General features: G+C 47.3%; 2 protein-coding genes across 2 annotated transcripts; one reads left to right on the top strand and one right to left on the bottom strand.

The window, feature by feature from the left end:
- The first annotated feature begins 4,075 nt into the window (after window positions 1-4,075).
- On the top strand, window positions 4,076-5,044 carry LOC116825061 (olfactory receptor 10AG1-like). Its single transcript, XM_032780759.2, has one exon. The coding sequence runs from the start codon at window positions 4,118-4,120 to the stop codon at window positions 5,042-5,044; it is 927 nt and encodes a 308-aa protein (XP_032636650.1). The 5' UTR covers window positions 4,076-4,117.
- Window positions 5,045-8,916: 3,872 nt separating this feature from the next.
- On the bottom strand, window positions 8,917-9,867 carry LOC116825047 (olfactory receptor 10C1-like). Its single transcript, XM_032780747.2, has one exon. It carries the CDS (start codon window positions 9,865-9,867, stop codon window positions 8,917-8,919), a length of 951 nt encoding a protein of 316 aa, XP_032636638.2.
- Between the last annotated feature and the right edge of the window lie 12,587 nt (window positions 9,868-22,454).

The raw sequence follows: 22,454 nt of genomic DNA, 5'->3' as shown, positions 1-22,454 counted from the left end.
CTATTTTTTACTAAACTTTTGCCAGAAAGGCTTGAAAATTGCAACCTGAAACAAAATTTTGAAACAGTGAACATTTTCATAAAATTTTCCATCTGGCTATGGTAAGGGGCTGGATGGGTGAGTGAGTGGATGGATAGGACACCTGATATTTTCTGTGAAAATAAAATATGAATACTGAATAGACCTTCTTAGAAAATTTTAATTGCAAAAATTATTGAGGAAAGGGTGAGAATTTCAAAAGCACCAAAGGGAATTCTGGAAATAAGTTGATTTGAAAGTCAGGGCTCCTAACTCCCTAACATACTTTTGAAAATTCCTCCAGAAGACACATTATTTATCTGTTTGTTTATTATTTATGTATTTAATCAACAATAGTTCAAGATTTTTTTCTCATCCATTTTCTGGCCAACTTTATTCATCCTGAACATGTTAGGTTTGGATTTTCAACAGTAGTTAGGACTATCAACAGGAACTGCTGAGCACCTCCTTCTCTTAAAAAATCATTTCCTTAGTCCATGTTCCACCCAAAACCTTTGTTGATGCAGAGTTCAGGCACTCAGCACAGCCTCACACCCTTCCAGGAGATAAACGTCAATCTCTGAAGAGCAGGAAACAAAGTATTAAGGTACATGCCAGCCCTGAAAAATAACCTTAGCTCTGCCCCTTTTGAGTTGGCCCTAGCCACTTGGAGTGAATGGATTTAAATATGCTGGTGGGTCGCTATCAGAGCAGATAACACCTTTCCGGACCTTTGGAGTGACACAAACCAAACAATGAGGGGGCAAGTCACAAAGTAGTGCCCTTAATTTGGGGCATTTCCAAAAGTTGCTTTTAAATGACACAGGTCTGCTCAGAAAATGATAGTCTTGGGAGATTCTGCTTTAGCTCTAATAGCACCATCTCTGAACAATTTCCCTTTGGTGAAGGACAGAACATTCAAGTCAATGACCTCATCAGCCATCTAAATAATTCATTTTTATTTTAGGTCATTAAAAAAGAAGCTATAACATAACAAAGGTACGAATTTTTCATTCAAAAAGCAATATCAAGCACATGTTTGAATTGTGAGTCTGTGCACAGGTGTTTGTTGGGGAGTCCAGAGCCGTATTTCACAGTAATTGTTGCATGTGTTTGAAGTAAGCTTTGTGTGTCTGTAAAAGTCCTCATGTATGTTTATAACAAATATGTGTTTCCAAAAATAGAGTCCCTTTGCAGTGGTGTCTATTTGCCTCTGTCTGTGATTGTGTTACAGTCTGTAACTGTGTCTGTCTGTTAGGGATTTCTTAGGGAGTGTGTCCTTGTGTATATGTATTGCTGGTGTGTGGGTGGGGGTGGGAGTGTGTGATACCTCTGACCCTTTGTCCACATATGTTTTGATGCTCATAATTAGCAGGTTTGTTTGTTTCTGTGTGAGCAAGAAAACATTTGTGTTTATACCATTGTGTTTGTGAGTGTGCCACTAAGTCTTCCTGTTGTGTATTTGTGTCCAGATGTGTATTTCTGCCCTTGTGTTTGAGCTTTGGAAAAGATCAGCCAACATGAACAATAGCCCCATTTTAGAGACGGCGAAACAAGAAAACCAGGAACAGTACATGTGTGAGGAGGGTCTGAATTCGATGCATTAGCCATGGGGCAGCCTCATTTTCAGTGAAGCTAGCTCAGATTTACACCAAAATAACTGAGAGCAGAATCTGCCCCATTACGTTTCAGTGGATTGTATTTTGTCTTGTGCTCATAAAACAACAAAAATCCCGAGGTTATTGATACTTCAGGAGTCAGTCAGCTTACACTAGTGAATAATATTACTCATGTCTGTTAGTAGTGGCAGGATTCAATGGGGGATGAGAGAAACAAATTATTCATTTTCCGAGACTTGTATTCAATTTGAAAACAAAAACCTGGGACTGGTGAAAAATGCAAACATTATATTTTAATTTTTTTCTTGGTCAAAATTTCACATTTTTGAAAAATACCAACCCTTCTATGAGCTGAGCAAAACATTTTTACAAAATCTTTGAGAAAAATGTATATTTTATTTAAAACGTCCACTTTTTTGAAGTTCTGATATTTTCCTCCATTGATTTTTCCCTATTGTTTGGATTTACCTTCCGCGCTTTTCATCCTATCCCTTTGCTTTCAGAGTCCCAGCTTCTCTGTAGCTTCTTAAATAACATCTACATTTTTATTTATTGAAACCTCTCTCATTTTCAGCTTCAGTTAATTAATTCTTATAAAGACGGTTCTACTTTAAATTCATCAAGGGCTAGAATGTGCCGTTCTCCCTCTCACAGTGCAGTACCTTTATCTCCAAGTAGGAATGTCCGTTCTGTGGGACTCTTCCTGGAGTTAGGTGCCACTCGCTAGAGGGATAAGTGGCAGACGTGTGGGTTGGGATTTTTAAAGGATTCTAAGTGGGTTGGGAACCCAAATCTAATTGAATTTCACTAGGTGCTGCTACCTGTCCCCTTTAGGCCTCTTTGAATGGACCTGGTCGTGGTAGTAAGCACTATACCTTGGTGATAGGTGTCTGTGGAATCAGGCCTGAACACCAGAGCTAGATTTTCAGTCAAATAAACTATTCCTGGCTACAGACTGTTCATAGCCAATATTACCGTACATGGGTTCCTTCTCCTTGTGTTAGAAGGAGTTGGGTGCAGTTGACACTGGGATATTCCCCAGAGAGCAGGTAAAGGGAATCAGGGAGGTCAGGGCAAAGGCTAAGGGCTTCTGCTAAGGTACTCCTGGGCTGAGGGGAGTGATAAAGGTGATGAAGGTTCTGGTGCCAGGCTTTGGAGTTCATGGGTAAGATGGTTTCTAGTCCGATGACAGGACAAACCAGAAACCACCCAAAATTGGATCTGGACTCTGCTGCCAGGGGCCCTTCTTTTTAATTTCTAGCACTTGTTTGTGTGTTTAAAAAAATATTTTTTCCAGTGAAAGAAAAAAATGAGAGAAAATGGGGAAAACTCACTTTCTTTGCTGTTTTTATTTATTTTCCTGTTCTCCCCTCAGTATCAAACAGGGGGGTGAGGCTTTTTAAAGGTTTAAAATAGGAGAGAAAGCAGCATCTTTCTTACTTGTTAAAATTTTTAAACACTTTTCCAATGAGGCAGGGGAGTTTTAAAACATGGGGACGTGTTTTACCTCCCAACTTTTTCTTCTTTTTAAAGAATAAAAACTTTTTTCCCCTGACTTTTTGTCAATATTTCATTTTTCAAATTTTGGTTGAAAAAATGTCAGCCAGCCTTAGGTGACCCTTCCCCCCCAAATTCGTCCTTCTCTGAAATCCCAGGCCTCAGGCTCTGAAGCTCAAAGAGCACCTGTGTTACCTGTCACAGGACAAGGCCTTTGACAAGCAGAGAAGCAGTTCTGATCATGCTGCCTGTGATGGGGCGCTTTCACCCCACGCATGTTGGGAGTGGGTTAAAAGGGTCTGAGGGGCCAATGAATCTGCCTGCTCTCACCTAGGATGGGCTAGGTCTAGTTAAAGATCAAGCCAAGCAGGGGAAGCCCAGTTGGGGAATGGAGAGTGAGCGGAAAGGAGAAGAGAGTTCCCTCTCTCTGGGAACAGCCTGAAAGAAGAGTAGAGCAGAGCGGTCACTGCAGGGGTCAGCTAGCAGCCGGAGTGGACTTAGGTGCCCCAAAGAGCTGTGGCCTGCGTGGACCCCTCCAGACGGAGGAATGTGCCAGGGATCTGGCTAGAACGGTAGAGGCACAGCTGTGACAAGGTGGCTGCCAGCTGAACCCAGCCGGGCTGCAGGTCTGGTTACTAGACATTTCTGTTGGACTTTGGGTAAAGGACTGTGAAACTTGAAGGGCTGGGACACTCTTGTGGCTGGAGGCTAAAGGACAGTGGGGAAAACCAAGGCAGAAATTGCTGCAGCCAGCCAGAAGTGGGTGTGCTGGGGCAGCAATTTCACCATGCTCCCGTACATACATGAGACGGAATACACCACTGTCACAGTCATAAGGGTGTGGGTATCTGTGCAGGTTTCTATTGCTGATGGCTGAGATGCCTGATTTCATGTCTGTGAGAGACCGTTACGTGCCAGCACTCTAGGTGACATGCCCTTGTCCTTTGCCTTTAGCATCTTTCAGGATTCAATGCACCCATCCAATGGCGAGTGGAAATCACACCACAACACCTGGCTTCATCCTCTTGGGCTTCTCTAACCTCACAAACCTGCAGGGTTTGCTCTTTGTGGTCTTCCTGGTCATCTACATGGTGATCCTGCTTGGGAATGGTGTCATTGTCTTGGTCACAGTGCTGGACTCTGCCCTTCAAACCCCCATGTATTTCTTCCTCAGGAACTTGTCCTTTGTGGAGATCTGCTACTCCTCTGTCATCTTGCCCAAGATGGTGGCTAATTGCCTGGCAGAGGATGGAAGTATCTCATTCATCGGCTGTGCTGCCCAGATGTTTTTCTTCCTTTTACTAGCTGGCACAGAGTGTTTTCTTCTGACAGCCATGGCCTATGACCGTTACGTGGCCATATGTAACCCCCTGCGTTACACACACATTGTGAACAGGGAGTTTTGTGCTACAATGGTATCTGGGTCCTGGCTTGTCAGCATCCTGCTACATTTTGTGCAGACGTATTTGGTGTTTTCTTTGCCCTTCTGTGGGTCTCATGAAATTAACCATATCTTCTGTGATGTCCCCCCTGTGCTGGAGCTGTCCTGCATGGACACCTACAGGAATAAAATGGTTATCGTCATGGCAGTCCTGCTATTCCTAATCATCCCCTTTTTCTTGATAGTTATTTCTTATATTAAAATCGTCAGGACGGTTTTGAAGATGCCGTCAGCCCAGGGCCGGCACAAGGCCTTCTCCACCTGCTCCTCACACCTCATTGTGGTGACTCTGTTCTATGGTTCTGGCATGATTGTGTATTTAGAACCAAAGCCAAAGGAGTCAGTGGACACCGACAAACTGCTCTCACTGTTCTACACCATTGTGACTCCAATGTTCAATCCTTTCATATATAGTCTGAGGAACAAGGAAGTGAAAGCTGCCCTAAGGAAATTAGTAGGGAGAAAATGATTCCATAAAATACACACCATCTTCCTCAGATAATGTTCTAGATTTCTCCTAAGACAAAGCAGAACCCACAAGATACCTTTCTGGTTCCTCAAGAGATACTCAAGATTTCTGAAGACATAATCTAGACCATTTGGAGAATCCACCAGACATACTGCTAATTAGTATTCATTCTAGATTACTCAAGACACATTCTCAACATCCTGAAGTATTGAAAAGATTCATTCAGAGACGTTCAACATGACATATTTCATATTCCTCAAGATATAGCTTGATTTGCATGTAGAACTTCATCATGTATATTTTGAATGAAGAAAAAAATATTAGGGGAAATCTCATAACCAAAGCTTCTACATTTAACAACCGGTTCCCGCGAACTGGTAGGAACCGGCTTCAGCTCACCACTGACTATAGCGTTTAAGCACTTTGCCACCATGGCTAGGGGTTGGGAAATCTCTGTGCTATGGATAGATACTGGGAGCATTAGAATAGATACACTATTGTTCACATCATTTTGAATGTTGATGTTGCTTAGCTAGGCCCTGATTCAGGCACTTGAGAACACACACAAACATTAATGGGACATGAGCATAGGTTTAAAGTTAAGCATTGATTTCCTTCACAGAGAGGCCCTAAAGTGTAGAGCCCAGAGTATTTTATTAATCAAAGCAGAACTTAAAAATCAATAAGAAAGTGCAAAAGATAAAACAATTCTATAGCCATGCTATCAAAGTTAAAATGGATTAATGTAAAATATGGCATGATGCTAAAGAATAACAAGAGCTTTAGAATCACAGGATAATAAATCAAAGTCTTATCATAAGATATTAAATTGCTTCCAATTTTTTGCCCTTTTGGGTAGGTAATTTTGGTACTAATGTGATCCTTGGTGGATGTCCTTAGCAACTTGCTGGGTAAACTTGATCCCAGTCAAATTTCAAAACATCAGTGACTATTCAACCAAAAGGAATTGCTAAACACAGAAATTATTTTATTACTGAAAGAAATGTCCATTTAACCCTAAGTTACCTTCCCAGGTAATAAGGAAAAAGCTGACATGAAATGTTTTGCTGTTATCAAAACAAGAAAGTTGAAACAAATTGTTCCAAAATTTCCATCTAACAATTTTGTGAGACTTAGCACGTCCCCATAAAAAATTTTAATTTTGTCAAAGCAGCATTTTCTTACAGAAAACTGCTTAACAAAATTTTGACCAGCTTTAAAAATAACTAAAGGTGTGCGTGCCAATTGATTGGGTACTTCAGTAGCATTTTGTGCCTGGCCTCAATAGTGCGTGTGGAGGGGAGCGCACGTGTGCATTCGCACGCACGTACTTGCTTGGTGTAATTGGTGATGATAAGATGAAATTGTGGAACCAGAATGTGGGAATCAAAATTGTTTAGCCACAGAGTTGCTATTGTCCTGAATCAATCCGGGAACAAACCTGAGTGAAAACACCAGTCTACCCTGATATAATGCTGTTCTCAGGAGCCAAAAAAATCTTACCATGTTATAGGTGAAACCGCGTTATATCGAACTTGCTTTGATCTGCCGGAGTGCGTAGTCTTAGCCCCCCAGAGTACTGCTTTATCATGTTATAGTCAAATTCCTGTTATATCCTGTTGCGTTATATCGGGGTTAGCGGTGTATTTGGTACAATAACAGGCAGGTACCTCACATGATCCGGGGCAATCAATGTAACAAGAGAGAGGAAACAAGGGAAGATTCTTCTCTGACATGCCAAGTAGCCTAATGCATCACAGGAAGTGAGGAAAAAAGGCCTCTCTAGAAAGGTGAGGCTGTTCTTTTATTGCAAAACCACCCAAAGGACTGTCCATCTGGTTTAACATACTGCATAGTTGGTTAAAATCTGATGGTGTCTCTCCGATCTTTAAAATTCTAGATTTTAATTACCCCACCTGAGTCTTGGATTGTGTTGAGGTTTAAAGCAGGTCAGAAAATGTCACCAAAACATTTATTTGCTCAAAAAGTGACTTTTGAACTAAATGGAAATTCCCATGAAAAAAATGTTGTTGTTGTTGTTGTTTGGGGGTGGGGATTGTGATATCTTTTTTTGTTTGATATGTAAAATTCTCAACAGTAAATTGAATTTTGTCTGGATCTAAATTGAAAATTTTGGTTTTCATTTGTTGAAATGATATATATTGATTTGGGGAATTTTAGTTTTTCGATTAAAAGTCATTCTCCATCTCTTCCCCCCATCTAGGGTGACCAGACAGCGAGTGTAAAAAATTGGGATGGGGATGGAGGGTAATAGGAGCCTATGTAAGAAAAAGACCCAAACATCAGGACTGTCCCTATAAAATCAGGACATCTGGTAACCCTATCCCTATCCCCCTTTTTCTGTTCAGCTGTAATATGATGTTCTGGCTCTGTTCTGTGCTAAGTCTTGTTTTTAATTATATCATCTTGGTCTTGGATTGTGCTGAAGTGAAATCTCTGGTATGTTCAACATCCTCTCACTCGGATGGGGGTCAGTTGATGAGGTGTTTGGTTGAGCCAGTCTTCTGATCCAACTTAGCTGTGTTTGAGCGTCATCAAGGGCCAGGGATGGTGGAACAAATTATATAGTGGGGGTACTGAGAGTCATTGAACCAAACTTCAAATCCTGGATATAAAGGAAACCACTTCAAGCCAGGGGGTGCTGCAGCACCGCCATCATCCATAGTTCCAGAACCTATGTCAGGGGCTCCCTAACTTGCTACCCCAGTTGGTTGACCTACCTCAGAACCAGTGGAGGGATTTGAACCTGTGTCATAGCAGCAAGCCTACATAAAGTAATGGCTCTCCAGCCAACTTGCAGGCTTAGTTGAACATGAGGGCCAGCTCCATTCTCCCTTCCCACACCCTGAACATTTGTAATATGCTGGCATTGGAGCATGGTCTCGTTTGTGGATGCAGCCTCAGAAAAACTAAAGAGTCATCTCAGCTACCAGCCTAAAGTTATTTCCTTTAGCTCCAGCGACAGACGTGTCTGTCCATGGTTTTGTGTGTAGTCCCAGCTCCCTGTACTGGTGGGTTTTGTGCATTGTGTGTGATGACTTCCCCCTGAACTTCAATGGAAGACAACAGGACCAATTGACATATGAAAATGTTACTTGTACAGTTTTCAGCCAGTGAGTTGATTATGAATTGTTCACCTTAACTATTCCTTATTTGTGATTGGTCACTGACTGCATGCAATTAATTGCTTCACTCTGATTGGTAAATAACCAATCAATTGCTGGGATGAACTTCCGCCAACTAATCATCTGTGCTAAACCACCTGGAATTTCTAGGATTTACAGACACTTTAATGAATCCACAATGGTTAGCTCAACAGTCGTAAAGAGCTAACACCCCAAGCAGAAGCAGACAGAGGAGCTGGACCATTTATTTATAAGTTTGCTCATTTTTCTCGTTAGCCAGCCAAAATGACACAACAGCCCTAATTTGTGCATAGTCACTTTTCTGCAGAGTGTCGCTATTCCTTGTTTTACAGAGGCCACCACGCTGAGAGATGCGATAGGAGAGCTGAGTTGGTGTGCCAAACACCTTGCCTTTTAAATCAAACAGTCTGTATAAGATGCACATGTTCCCATGTCCAGGAAGCATAGTTATGGGTGGGGTCAAAGACTTTACAACTGCACAGTGCCATTCAGCCCGCTGTGGATATTTCTTATTTACAAGCCAGCAAGTGAGAGGAGAATTGGGTCCATTTAATGCCAATGGAGTTACTCTTGATTTACACCAGGGTAAGTAACAGAGGAGGCTCGTGCAAGACTGATGAAAACCAGGTTCATAATATTTTTAGAAAACACTGGAAATGAGCAATGATCTCCCCCCCCCAATGTCCCACAAATAAGAGTCACTCCTCACCCACACCATATGAGGAAGGAAGTCTGTCTTACTATTGACTTTCTGAGTGCTCTCCTCACCTCCTGGTTCCTTAGACAGTAAACAATGGGGTTGAACATGGGCGTCACCACCGTGTAGAGCAGAGAGAGCAGCCTGTCACTGCCCAGAGAATAGACCGACTTGGGCCTCACATAGATGAACGTGACAGTCCCGTAGAAGAGAGAAACCACAATGAGGTGTGAGGAGCAGGTGGAGAAGGCTTTGTGCCTGCCTTCAGCTGAGGGCATCTTCAGAATGGTGGAGATGATGAGGCTGTATGACAAGAGAATCAGCAAAAATGGGATGAAGATAAAGACCACTGTGACTATGGCAACAGCAGCTTCATTCTTGCGGGTGTCTGTGGTGGCCAGTCTGAGCACAGGGAGAATGTCACAGAAGAAATGGCTGATAGTATTAGACCCACAGAAAGGCAGAGTAAATATTGAAGCTGTTTGACAGAAAGCCACCAAGGTACCAATGGTCCAGGAACCGGCTGCCATCTGCGCACAGACTCTCTGGCTCATAACCAGGGTGTATTTCAGGGGGTGGCATATGGCCATGTAGCGATCGTACGCCATAACGGAGAGCAGGCAGCACTCTGTGATGCCGAAGAGAATGAAGAAGTACATCTGAGTGCCGCAGCCTGCAAAGGAGATGGTCTGGGTCTCTGACAGCAGGTTCAGCAGCATCTTGGGGATCACAACCGAGGTGTAGCCAATTTCCAAGAAGGACAAGTTCCTGAGGAAGAAATACATTGGGGTGCAAAGAGCACAATCCGTCACTGTGACAATAACTATCAGAGAGTTACCCAGCAGGGTCACCATGTAGAAGGTGAATACCACTACAAAGAGCAGGACTTGCAGTGCCTGGAAATCTGAGAACCCCAGGAACACGATCTCTGTCACACAGGTCTGGTTGCTTTTCCACATCTCTTCAACTTACTTGACTCGTGCAGAGTCCATGGAGACTGCAAAGAATGCAAAGAAATTTACAGGTGTTAAATGTTTTCATGGGAAGATAAATTGATGGTAGTGGACAGAGGTGGATTGGCCAGCAAGTCCCCACTCTTTACATCCGCTAGCTTACTGGAGGTTTCATAATACATATCTGGCATCAATTCTAACTTTTAACATCCTGAAAAATACTCCTTTGATATTTCTGAGTAGGAAGCTGGAACAACCAAAGAAGATTCTGTCCCTACACAAACCATCACAATTTTAACACTGAATCATAAGAGTATTTCTCTTTTTTTAATCTGTAGAGCTCAAAGCAGTAGACAAAGGTGAGTACGTACCATTATCCCCATTCTGCACATGAGCAAGCCGATGAAGAGTGAAAAGATGCGATTTTTCTAAGGTCTCACAGCAGGTCAAAGGAAAAGCTCTGATTAAATTCTTATTCACTAGCCCACCCTGGCTCCCCAGGAAAGAGCCTGCCCCAGTGCCTTTGGAATCTAATCCATGATTTGTTCTAAGCAGAAAAGATTCAATTTTCCAAATTTTGAGTTTTCAATATTTTTTGCTTATAAATCCAATTTTAGATTTAAACAGAAAAAAAGAAAGAACTCATAAAAAATCATTCCTTTTTTCTGCATCTTTCAGACACCTCCAGTTCCAAGTTCGTCGGCTGAAGTAGCTCTTTTGCAAAGCACAGGGCATCAGGGGAGCTGCAGTATGGAGATCTTCTGTATGAACCTCCACCCAAAAGCAAAGTGGGTGCAGCAAACAGATCCCTCACAACCCAAGTCACCCATAACTTCCCTCTCTCTGTCACCTTCACGAGGCACTCAGAGTTCATCCAACCAACACTTTTAAGAGAAGATGTGTCAATCACTGACCAGGAGATTAGATAGATAGATACCTTACAGGAAGGTTTATGGAAACCTGTGCAATAAAAGAAAATGGTCTAATTCTCCCACTGTCCTGTCTGCTGTGTTGTCTTGAACACCTGGGCAAAGAGAATTCAAAGTGGCTTCAAAAGGCTGGAAGCTGAAGCTAGACAAATTCAGACTGGAAATCAGCCATACGTTTTGTAACCATCAGGGTAACTAACCACTGGAACAATTTACCAAATGTTGTGGTGGATTCTGCATCACTGGCAATTTTTAAATCAAGACAGGACATGTCTTTAAAAGAAACAAGACCATGTAAAAACTCTCCTCTCATTCACACTGGTAGTTGCATTTCACCCCTGCTTTGCACTCTTTTGCACATTTGTGAATGGTGACACAAGGTGCAAAGCAACAGTGAATAGGGTCTCCTGCATCCTCTTCCCTTTGGAACAGCATTAGATTGTCTCTAAGGTAGTTCTTTGTCCTAGCATCACAATAGGCGGAGCACTACACGGGCACTGCAGCATTGTACCCTCTCTGACACTTCCCTCACCCCTTGCTCAAATGCAGACGCTTACTTGGGATTCAGGCAAAGTCAGCGAGAGCGTGGAAGGAGTAAAGACTGGATAAAAACTGAGTAAGCGGCTCAAGACTTGGTGTCTTCCTAAGTCTCTTTCCAAAATATGTCATATGCCAGCCATTCATTTATATGTTCTTATTGAACTTTATGCTGGTGAGTGAATTTCTGCCATCAGCCAGAGAACAGAAAGCATACAGAAAGCAGCCGTGAATGATGCTGCACTGGTCCAATACCATAGGGTATTTGTTCCATAGGGGACAAAACAAATCTTATTGATATTTAAACCACCATAGGACCTACAGGGCCCATGCAAAATAACAGCTCCATTGGGCCAGGTGCTGTACAGACATAGTGAGAGGCAGTTCTTGCCTCAGTGGGCATGTTAATCTGAATACAGAAGCCAGACAATGAACTACTATTTACAATGTATTTCAGATAGGGAAACTGAGGCACAAAGTGACCAAGGGTAAAATTTTCTGAAGATGCCTAAGGGCCAGATTTTCCAAGGTATTTAGGCCTCTGCTGGGAATTTCAAAAGCATCCAAGCAGGCTAGGAACCTACCGCCAATGAAATCAATGAGAGTTATGCAGCTAATGTATTCAAACACTTCTGAAAATTCCACTAGGAGTCTGTCTGCATCTTCAGGCACTTAAATAATGTTGACAATCTGTCCTGTAGATATGGAAGAGCCTAGATCTTTTTGAAAGTCAAGGAGATTTAGGCTCCTAAATTATTTTGGTGCTTTTAAAAAAATGTCACTTTGCCAAGAGTTCCAATGCGAGGGATTGAAGCCACCTTTACTGCTTTCCCCATGAGATTATCTTTGCTTAGCAAGCAGTGAGATTGAAGGCTTCATCCTTGAGGTTCTTCATTTCCAGCATCTTCCATTGCTCTTATCTGTGCTGGTGAGTGATGAACCAACACAGCCCTTCCCACTTAACTCACCCTCCACCTAGCCAAGGAGCCTTTTGTTGCTTAATCTCTGATTTGTAATCTTTGTCATGGACAAACTTTTCAAACCACAACAGCCTCTGAAGCAATGATGGAGCTTCCTTGGCACTAGCGGGCTGGGGTCTTCAGAGCAAAGTTAATGGGATCTGGACACCTAACTCGCTAGGCAAACGCCAAACTCTCAGATGAAGAATTTGTCTCCTCGGGCTTGTGTTACTGATGCCGAGTACCCTGGAATGGATTGAAGAGGAGCTTTTAAACTCTCCCTAAGATCCCCAGGAAATGTGATGGCCAAAATAGAGCAGGTGGCTCGTCCCTTAAGTATGTGACTCAACAAACAGGCTAATAATGCTCTTCTTGTTTGTTTGCTCCAAATTAGTGTTAGGGGAGAAGTGCTGTATAGCGCTATCAATATCCACCGGGGGCAAGATGGAAATGGACTCAGGGGAATTCGGACTTTATAAGCAATTCAAGCTTTGCCCACTCTGTTTAGCGTTCTAACAGAGTGTAAGCGTGTGCTGTCGGAGTTCGCCCCTCTTTGGGGCAGCTGGGAGCCAGGCCGCCTCACTATCTGGGGCAACAAATGACAGCACAGGGCTCAGGCCCTCAGGCAGGGCTGAGCAAACAGTTCAGTTTATTAAGCACAGGCCCTAGGTCAGGGCGGGGCACAAACAATAGTTCAGGGGCTCAGACCCTCAGGCAGGGGCTGAGTAAACAGTTCCGCGATTTAAGTGCAGGCCCTAGGTCAGGGCAGGGCTACAAACAATAGTTCAGGGGCTCAGACCCTCAGGCAGGGGCTGACCAAACAGTTCAATAATTTAAGCCCAGGCCCTAGGTCAGGGCGGGGCAACAAACAACAGTTCAGGGGCTCAGACCCTCAGGCAGGGATAAGCAAACAGTTCTGTAAGGTAAGCCCAGGCTCCTGGGCCTGAGCGTCGGGGCAAGACTGCCACCCGTGAGTCAGGTGGCAGGGGGGACGCAGGCCCGCCCACTCCTCTGCATCCCAGCCCAGGGCCATAACAGCGGAAGGCAGCCTGCTGCTGTGTCAGTGGGGATCCTGGCCGCAACACACTGACATTGGCTCTGGGTGTGCTGCAGCCAGACTAGGGTCGGCTGCCCCCGGGCTACTTCCGACCTCCCCCTCTACCGGTACCTCTGTCTCGGCAGCATCTTCCGCGGCATCCCACACCATGGGCTCCTCAGGATACCAAGCGAGGGGTAAAGTGGGCAGCTCCTCTGGGTCCCTTTGTACAGGCCTGCCTAAGGGCTCTTCCAGCGCCTGGTTGGCGTCCAGGCTCCGCAGGTACGGCCAGTCCTTGGGTCGGTCGCAGGCGGCAGGAGTCTCCCCAGTGGGAGCTAAGGCACCAACATCTGCCCTCTCCAGCGGCCAGGCAGCTTCTGAGCCCTGGGGCTGGGCTTTTATACTTCCTGCCCTGCACCTTGACCTCTGGGGGGCGGGCACAGGTTCCTGTGGCTCCGTCCACTTTCACATCTGTAAGGGCTCGTCCATCTCTGGAGCGGCTGGGAGCCAGGCCACCTCACTACATGCCCCTCCCACTCAAGTCTGGCTCCGGTTAAGCGGGGCCAGACCCTTCCATGCCTCCCAAGTGGGACAGAAAGTCTGCATTAGCGTGGTCCTTCTCGGCCCTGTGGTGAACTGTAAAGGCATAGGGCTGTAATGCCACATACCACTGCTGTAGTCTCATATTATGGCCTTTCATTCGGGCCAACCATTGGAGTGTGGCATGATCAGTGACCAACGTGAATGGGACTCCGAGGAGATAATATTGCCATGCATTGCAAGCCCACTTTACTGCGAGGGCCTCCTTTTCCACTACCGCATACTTCTTCTCCCGGGGGAACAGCTTCCGGCTGATATAGACAACTGGATGCCCTTCCCCGTCGACCTCTTGGGAGAGGACAGCCCGAGTCCTACCGCCGAGGCATCTGTCTGGAGAATGAACGCCTGGTCAAAATCAGGGCTATATAGGACCAGTTCACGGCAGAGGCTTACCTTGAGTGTCTGAAATGCATTATCGCACTCTCGGGTCCATACTACTTGCCGCGGGCTGTCCTTGGTCAATAGTCCAGTCAAGGGGGCGTCAATCACCGCAAATTGGGAGATGAACCGCTGATAATAGCCATCCAGTCCCAGGAACTGGCATACCTGGCATTTTGTGGCCGGTGGTAGGCAGGTTGCAATGGCCTGAACTTTTCCCACGAGGGGTTTTACTTGTCCATTCCCTATGGTATACCCCAGGTAGGTCGTTTCTTGCCAGCCAATGCAGCACTTCTTTGGGTTGGCAGTTAACTCGGCTGCCCGCAGGGACCTCAGGACTGCTGCTACCCTCTCTAGGTGGTTCTCCCATTGGTGACTATAAATAATGACATCATCCAGGTAGGTGGCAGCGTAGTCCCGATGGGGCTGGAGGAGGCGGTCCATCAGCCACTGAAATGTGGCTGGGGCCCCATGGAGGCCGAAGGGCATCCGCGTAAACTGATACAGACCCGTAGGGGTGGCAAAAGCGGTCTTCTCCCTGGAAGTCGGCTCGAGGGAGATCTGCCAATATCCCTTGCTCAGATCAAGGGTGGTAATGTAGCGGCCTCTCCCAACCGGCCGAGCAGCTCATCTACCCGGGGCATCGGATACATGTCGAACTTTGAGATGGCATTGACGCATCTGAAATCAATGCAGAACCGTCGGGTGCCATCGGGCTTCGGTACCAGCACTACCAGGCTGCGCTTTGTGATGGTTCGATGACTCCCAAGTCCAGCATGGCCTGTAATTCCTCTTCGACGACCTGTTGCGTGTGATATGGCAAGGGCCTGGTCGCGCCCCGGATCACCACCCCAGGCTCTGTCTGAATGGTGTGCTGGACGAGGGTGGTGTATCCCGGTTGGGTTGTGAAGGTGCGGGGGAATGCTTGTAGGAGACACTAGGTCTGTTTGATTTGTTCCTCGGTCATTGTCTCTCCAAGCTCGGGCCCTCCGGGGTCCTCCGAATGTGTTATCTGGGGACCCAGCTCGGGTTCCAGCACATATGGATTAATTAAGAGTCCCTCTCGCTCCCGCCAAGGTTTGAGAAGGTTCACTTGGTAGCATTGCCTTTTCTTGCGCTGGTCGGGTTGGTGGATCTCATACGTGACAGGCCCGATCTTTCGGACCACCTCATAAGGCCCTTGCCACCGGGCCAGAATCTTTGATTCTCTTGAGCGGAGGAGGAGTAAAACCCGATCTCCGGGTTGGAAGTCGCGAGTCCGGGCATCCCGGTTGTAGGTCTGGGCCTGAGCTTCTTGGCGGCCTTCAAATTCTCACATGCCAGGGCCCCAGCCTGAGTAAGGCGCTCCTAGAGCTGGAGTATGTATTTTAAGAGACTCTGGGCGGGTGACGGGGCTTGTTCCCATGTCTCCCCTCATTAGGTCCAATAGGCCCCCTGGGTGATGACCGTACAGTAATTCAAAAGGGGAAAATTTTGTAGATGACTGAGGAACCTCCCGAACTGCCAGGAGCAGAGGTGGAAGTAACTGGTCCCATCGGCCAAGATCTTCTTGGGGAAACTTGCGCAGCATGTCCTTAAAGGTCCGGTTAAATTGTTCGACCAACCCGTTAGTCTGGGGATGGTAGACCGACGTACATAGCTGCTTGATCCCCAGGAGCTCACACACCTGCCGCAACAGCCGAGAAGTAAAGTTGGTGCCTGGGTCCGTGAGAATATCCCGGGGCAGGCCTACGGGGGCGAAGATCTTCATGAGCTCACCTGCGATACTGCGGGCCATGAGGTTTCAGAGGGGTATTGCCTCGGGAAACCAAGTAGCATAATCCACCATGACCCGACAATGCTTTTGGGGAGATGCCCCACTAGGTCCATGGCCACACGTTCAAAGGGGGTTTCAATCAAGGGCATGGGGACCAGGGGCACTTTGGGGGTCTGTGCAGCAGCAGCCAACTGGCATTCTGGGCAGGACTTACAGTAGTTTCTTACCTCCTGGTGTATGCCCAGCCAGAAGAAGTGCATCAATACCTGGGACAGAGTCTTCTCATGGTCCAGGTGTCCAGCCGCTGGGATGTCATGGGCTAGTTTCATGACGACTCGCCGATGGCATTGGGGCATGAAGAGTTGGGCCTGGAACTCCCCCGTGCAGGGGTCCCTCTCCACCCGATAAAGGTGCTCCAGCTGCAGTTCAAAGTGTGGCCACTGGGCCACCCGGTGTGGATCAATGACAGTGCTATCGACCGTGGCCAACTGCTCGTACGCCTGCTTGAGCGTGGGATCGGCCCTTTGATCACAGCAAAAGTCAGTGTGAAGCGAGGGCTCCCCAACAGCTTCCGGGGGAGAGTCATCCGATTCTCGCATTGGTTCGGTAGGGTCGAGTGCTTCCCTTTCCCCTTCCCTGGTTTCGGGGGGGTCTCCTTCCAAGACTGGCGTGAGCCTCAGGCGTTCCCCGGTGTTGCAGTGGAGGAATTCTGGGAACTTCTGCCAGTCCTGCCCCAGGATCACTGGATATGCAAGGCGTGAGGCGAGACCCACCACCATCGGTCGGGTAACCCGTCTACTGTTACCTGGGCTCGAGTACTGGGGTAGGGCCATATGTTCCCGTGGATACACTGCAGCCGGATCATCCCCAGATGGGCGTCGGCCTGGGGGCCTAAGTTTTGGTGGATCAGTGTCTGGCCACAGCCTAAATCGATGAGGGCCACCATTGGGTAACCCTCAACGACAACTGGCACTGTGATCTTGGTGGCTTGTGGATGTTGGGCATGGGCTTCCCCTAAGCAGACCTGGCCAAAGTTGCACTCCATCGCTGTGCAGTCCCTTTGTAAATGGCCATGCTCCCCGCAGCAAAAACAGGGCCCAAGGTCTGCCCATCCTGGCCATGAACGTGTTCCTGCAGCTCCCCGGGGAGGCTCCGGTTGACCCCTCGAGCGACTGGAGAAGGTGCTGGAGCTTGTCACCTTGGGGCCTCCGCTGGACGGGTTCGGGGCTCTGGACCCCACAAGGAAACTTGGGAGTCAATCTGGGCAGACGTCCCCCTCCTCTCTGGGCTAGGGAGCCCAACCAGGGTGGAGCTGCTCGAATGGTTGGACCCACCAGTGCCTCAGCGGCTAGAAAGTCCTCCATCAGGGTGATGGCGGCGGCTAGTGTCGCAGGCCGATGGCAAAGGATCCAGGCCCTTCCTCGCAGCGGAAGTATGTGGACAAATTGTTCCAGCACGATTTGCTCGGTGAGCTCCTCCGGAGTTCATCTTTTGAGCTGCAGCCACCGCTTGCACGCCTCTCTTAGCTCCTGAGCCACCATCCTGGGTCTGGCACCTGTGGGGTAGGCCAAGCTCCGAAATCATTGCTGGAAGGTTTCCGGACTCACGTCCAGGGCACCTAAAATTGCCGCCTTTACTTGGCTGTAGTCCCGTGCTGCATCCGTGGACAGGCCCCGATAGACCGTCTGAGTGGTCCCAGTTAGTTTCGGGGCCAGGAGGGAAGCCCATTGGTCTGGGGCCCAACCAGCAACAACCTCCACCCATTCAAATATTACGAGAAAGGCCTCTGGGTCGTTGTTGGGGGCTCATCTTCGTTAGCCGAATAGGCGGGGTGTTGCTAGGTGGTGCCGGGGGCCCCACCGGCTGGGGCTCAGCGGGACGGGGCAGTAAGGTCGCCAACTGCTGCAGGCATTGTTGCTGATGGTCCTGGTTCTGGCGTCCCAGTTCCAGGATCAGCTGCTGCTGTTGCATCCCAAGCTGCTGGACCAGCTGCTGTTGCTGCTGGAGCTGGGTGGTGGCCTGCTCCTGCTGAAGCTGGGCCGCCCGCTGCTGCTACTGTTGGTTCTCTGCCAAGAATTTAATAAGCTTGTCCAGGTCCATGGCTGCCTCGAACAAGTCTCCTCAGATCCCTCCTCACAGGGATCAGGGTTCAGGACGGAGATCTCGACTTCTGGTACCACGTGTAAGCATGTGCTGTTGGGGTTCGCCCCTCTCTGGGGCGGTTGGGAGCCAGGCTGCCTCACTACCTGGAGCAACAAACGAAAGCTCAGGGCTCAGGCCCTCAGGCAGGGTCTGAGCAAACAGTTCAGTCTATTAAACCCAGGCCCTAGGTCAGGGCAGGGCACAAACAATAGTTCAGGGGCTCAGACCCTCAGGCAGGGGCTGAGTAAACAGTTCAGCGATTTAAGCGCAGGCCCTAGGTCAGGGCGGGGCACAAACAACAGTTCAGGGGCTCAGACCCTCAGGCAGGGGCTGAGCAAACAGTTCAGTTTATTAAGCCCAGGCCCTAGGTCAGGGCGGGGCACAAACAATAGTTCAGGGCTCAGACCCTCAGGCAGGGCTGAGCAAACAGTTCTGTAAGGTAAGCCCAGGCTCCTGGGCCTGAGCGTCGGGGGGGTGCTTGCCCTCGGGTACTTTTCCGACCTCCCCCTCATCACCGGGTCCTCTGTCTCGCATCATCAAAATTCGCTGCATCCCACGACGCATGGGCTCCTCAGGAGACTGGTAGGGGTATGGGGGCATCTCTGGGTTCCCTTTGGACGAGCTGTAATCTCTTGCAGCGCTGGTTGGCATCCAGGCTCACAGGTACGCAGTCCTTGTTCTGGTCGCAAGGCGGCAGGAAAGTCTCCCAGTGGGATGCTTAAGGCACCAGCTTTGGCCTTCGCAGGCCAGGAGTTCTGACCTGGGGCTGGCTTTTGATACTTCCTCCCTGCACCTTGACCTCTGGGGTGCGGGCACAGGCTCTGGTGGCTCCACCCACTTGGCATCTTAAGGGCTATGTCCTCTCTGGAGCAGCTGGGAGGCCAGGCCGCTCACATACACAGAGGACAGTCAATTAACTGCTAATGGGTGGGATTTACCAACGGCTTCATTCTGTCACAGGAGCTGTAAGTGTCTGTGGTCTTTTTCTTTCCAAAGGACTATTGAGCATCAAAACAAAACGGTTTTGAGTTCTTGTTCAAATTTTCATGTACATGTAGACCTTTTCATTGAAAAACTGGAAACCAAAAACATTCATTCTCCAAAACTTGAAATTAAAAAAAATTTTTGGCCCAAGAACAGCCACACTCAAATTTGTCGGACTTGATAATTGGGAAAGAAAATCAGCTGACGTTTATGTTTCAAGCGGATTGCGATTTGATGGAAATTTCACCACGTCTAATACATGTCAATTCTTCTTCTCCTTGTTTCTTGTTACAGTTCCTGTGGCTTCTTTAATTCTCATGGGGTGTCGCTGATCACAGCCAGTACAGACAGAATTCGCATTGGCCAGGAGGATCTAATTTCTTTTTTTCACTTTGAGAGCGCAAGAGAGGGACACTAGGATATAGTCATATGCTTCTATAGATCTTGAACCTTAGCTTCATAACCTGAGACAGTAGCTATGAAACCTCTAAGCTATTACCGCTTTAGATCTGATACCGCTGCTACAGCCAATTTCCAGTGTTTGGCTCTGATCGTGGTCTGGTCTCCCTAAAACCTTCTGGGAACCCCAGACTCACGATGCCCTAGAGTCTACACAAAGGGAATAAACCAATTCCCCCACTCCTCATCCACCCAGAATTTCCTTCGATGGGCTAACCTAGAGATACTGATTCAACCTCTTACATCACAATAACAAGAAGCATGTCTCCTCTTCTTCCACAAAGAGACCAACCCACAACAAGAAACAGAAACGTTCCTATCATCCTCTTCCCCCGTTAGTTTTTCCACCCTGGACATAGGGAAGTTAACACAGATGGAGCAGTTTTCCCTCCCCCTGCTCTTCTTCCCCACCCCAATTCCTGGAGGGTCCAACTAAGAACAAAAACTCAACAGTCTATAAAAAGCAAAACTTTTAATAAAAGGAAAGAAAATAGAAAACATTCTCTGTAACCACGATGTTCAATACTGGGTTTTCAACTTATACGAAATGAAATAACAATCATAGAAAAAGGATAAACCAGCTTTACAACCAAAAAACAGATACAATTAATGTATTAATTACAATAACATAAAGACTCCACCAGCCAGATACACAGAGCAAAACAGCAAAACAATTTAAAAGACTACTACTTTTGCTACTTCCTGTATTCTTACAACTGGAAAACAGAGAATTCGCAAGGCACTGGAAAAGACCTCTCATAGTGAGAGAGCACAGAAAGACAAAGACGCCAAGACCAGAAAACCCCCATTAAGCTTTGAAAAATCCGGTTTCCTGATTGGTCCTCTTGTCAGGTGTTTGGTTCCCTTTGTTAACCCTTTACAGGTAAAAGAAACATTAACCCTTAGCTATCTATTTATGACACGCCCCCCAAATCACAGACAGTGAGAAACTTATGTTCTTTCTAGAACTTAAGACTAAACAGATTAATAAACACATGCGCCTTTACATATACTACTAAGTATGTAAACTACAAGACTTCTACATCTTAAGGACAAGTTTTAACCAGTGTATTCCGGGAAACTCTCACGGGAGAGTGCATCAGCTACAAGTAAAGTCGCCCTATAGTAGGCTGACTTACAGCCACTGCAGTAATTACCGCAGTGGTGCACGTTCACACAACCCTTCCTGGGTCGGTGGTGCATGGCCTCACCAGGAGCACTTCCACCAACATAAAAGGGGCTGTGTGCGGAGCTGAGAGCCTGGTCTCTTGGCTCCACTGGCAGCTTCCTGCTGGAAGCTTGGCTGCCCCACAGACTCCCAGGCTCCCGGTAGGCTGTCCCCTCCTTGGTTCCCCTTTCCCCACTGGGAGCAGGGGAACCCGCCCCAGGTTTCTCAAGTCCCCATTCCCTGCCAGGAGCTGGGCAGCCTTGTCAATTTCATGGCCCCTTGGGAGAACTGGTGTGGAGAAGCCCCATCTCCCAGCTGGGAGTGGGGTCCGGCCACCCAGCTCTCCAGAGGAGCAGGGGGCAGCTGGGCTCTTGCTGCCTGGCTTTCTTGTCAATTTCACAGCAGAAGCCAACTGATGAAAGTAACCTAACTACACCGCCATAAGCCCTACGCCTCTGGTGGAGGTGGAGTGAGGATGTGGGGGGAGTAGGGCACTTACCTGGGCAGGAGCAAGGCTGTAGTGTGGACACTGACATGACTACATTGACGGAAGCTGCCTTGTGTCGACCTAACTGTGTAGTGTAGACCAGGCCTGACACTAGAGCCTGGTGGGTCGTGCATTCAGTGGGGCAGTGGCCTAGATTCTCAGTTCAGTCATGGTAGTGTGAATCTGGAGTCATTCCACTGCCTCCAGTGCTGTCTCTGTCTCTGTTATCAGAACCTGAGCCACTCTCTCGGTAATGTCAATGCACTGGGCCAGATACATCCCTGGTGTAACCATGGTGAAATTGGTGCAGTTACACCAGGGAGTTATTTGACCCAGTCATGCTGTCATGGTATAATTCCCCACTCTGAACCTTAGCGTCCAAAAGATGGGGTACCAGCATGAATTCCTCTAAGCTCAATTACCAGCTTAGTACTTGTAGCGCTGCCACCAACCAGGAATTCCAGTGCCTGGTACACTGTGGTCCCTCCAAAAACCTTGCCGGCGGAACGCCAAACCCAGCTCCTCTGATTCTTTAACCAAGGAAAGAAACCTGTTCCCCCCTGTTGCCTCTCCCAGCGCTTCCCCTTGGGTGTGGAAGTCCCTTTGCGATTCAAGTCTTGAATCACAAAACAGATAAGAAGAATTCACTTCCCTCCTTTCTGCACCAAGTCCCCTGGTTGAATCCAGGGACTCAGTCTCTGGGGTCTCACCAGAATTAAAAAAAAATCAGGTTCTAACCGAAAGCTTTTAATTAAAGAGAGAAACAGTAAAAATATCTTTTTAAATGTAAATGGATTAAGGTACAGGTTTTCAGCTATTCGACACTGGAAATACCCCCAGCCTAAGTATACAGTACAAATTAAATCCTTTCCAGCCAAATACACAAATTGAACTCCTTCGCAAAGCACATTCTGATTGCGAAGATTAAAAGAAAACAAAAATAAGCCTAAATCGCTTATTCTACCACTGTTTCTGAACTTATTTCAAGAGCTGTACGGAGAGAAACCTGGTCACGTTGCTGGGGGTTCACTCTTTCAGGAACCGAGAGGACAACCAACCCAAAAAACTAACAGCACACACAAAAACTTCCCTCCCTCAAGATTTGAAAGTATCCTGTCCCCTGATAGGTCCTCCGGTCAGGTGACAGCCAGGCTTACA

This window comes from Chelonoidis abingdonii, chromosome 14, assembly GCF_003597395.2.
Source record: "Chelonoidis abingdonii isolate Lonesome George chromosome 14, CheloAbing_2.0, whole genome shotgun sequence".
Lineage (NCBI taxonomy): Eukaryota > Metazoa > Chordata > Testudines > Testudinidae > Chelonoidis > Chelonoidis abingdonii.
Note: the sequence above shows the minus strand (reverse complement) of the source record. Positions and strands in the feature narration are given on the sequence as shown.

Coding starts and splice junctions, on each gene's coding strand:
- LOC116825061 (XM_032780759.2), top strand. CDS start 4,118: ATGGCGAGTGGAAATCACACCACAACACCTGGCTTCATCCTCTTGGGC.
- LOC116825047 (XM_032780747.2), bottom strand. CDS start 9,867: ATGTGGAAAAGCAACCAGACCTGTGTGACAGAGATCGTGTTCCTGGGG.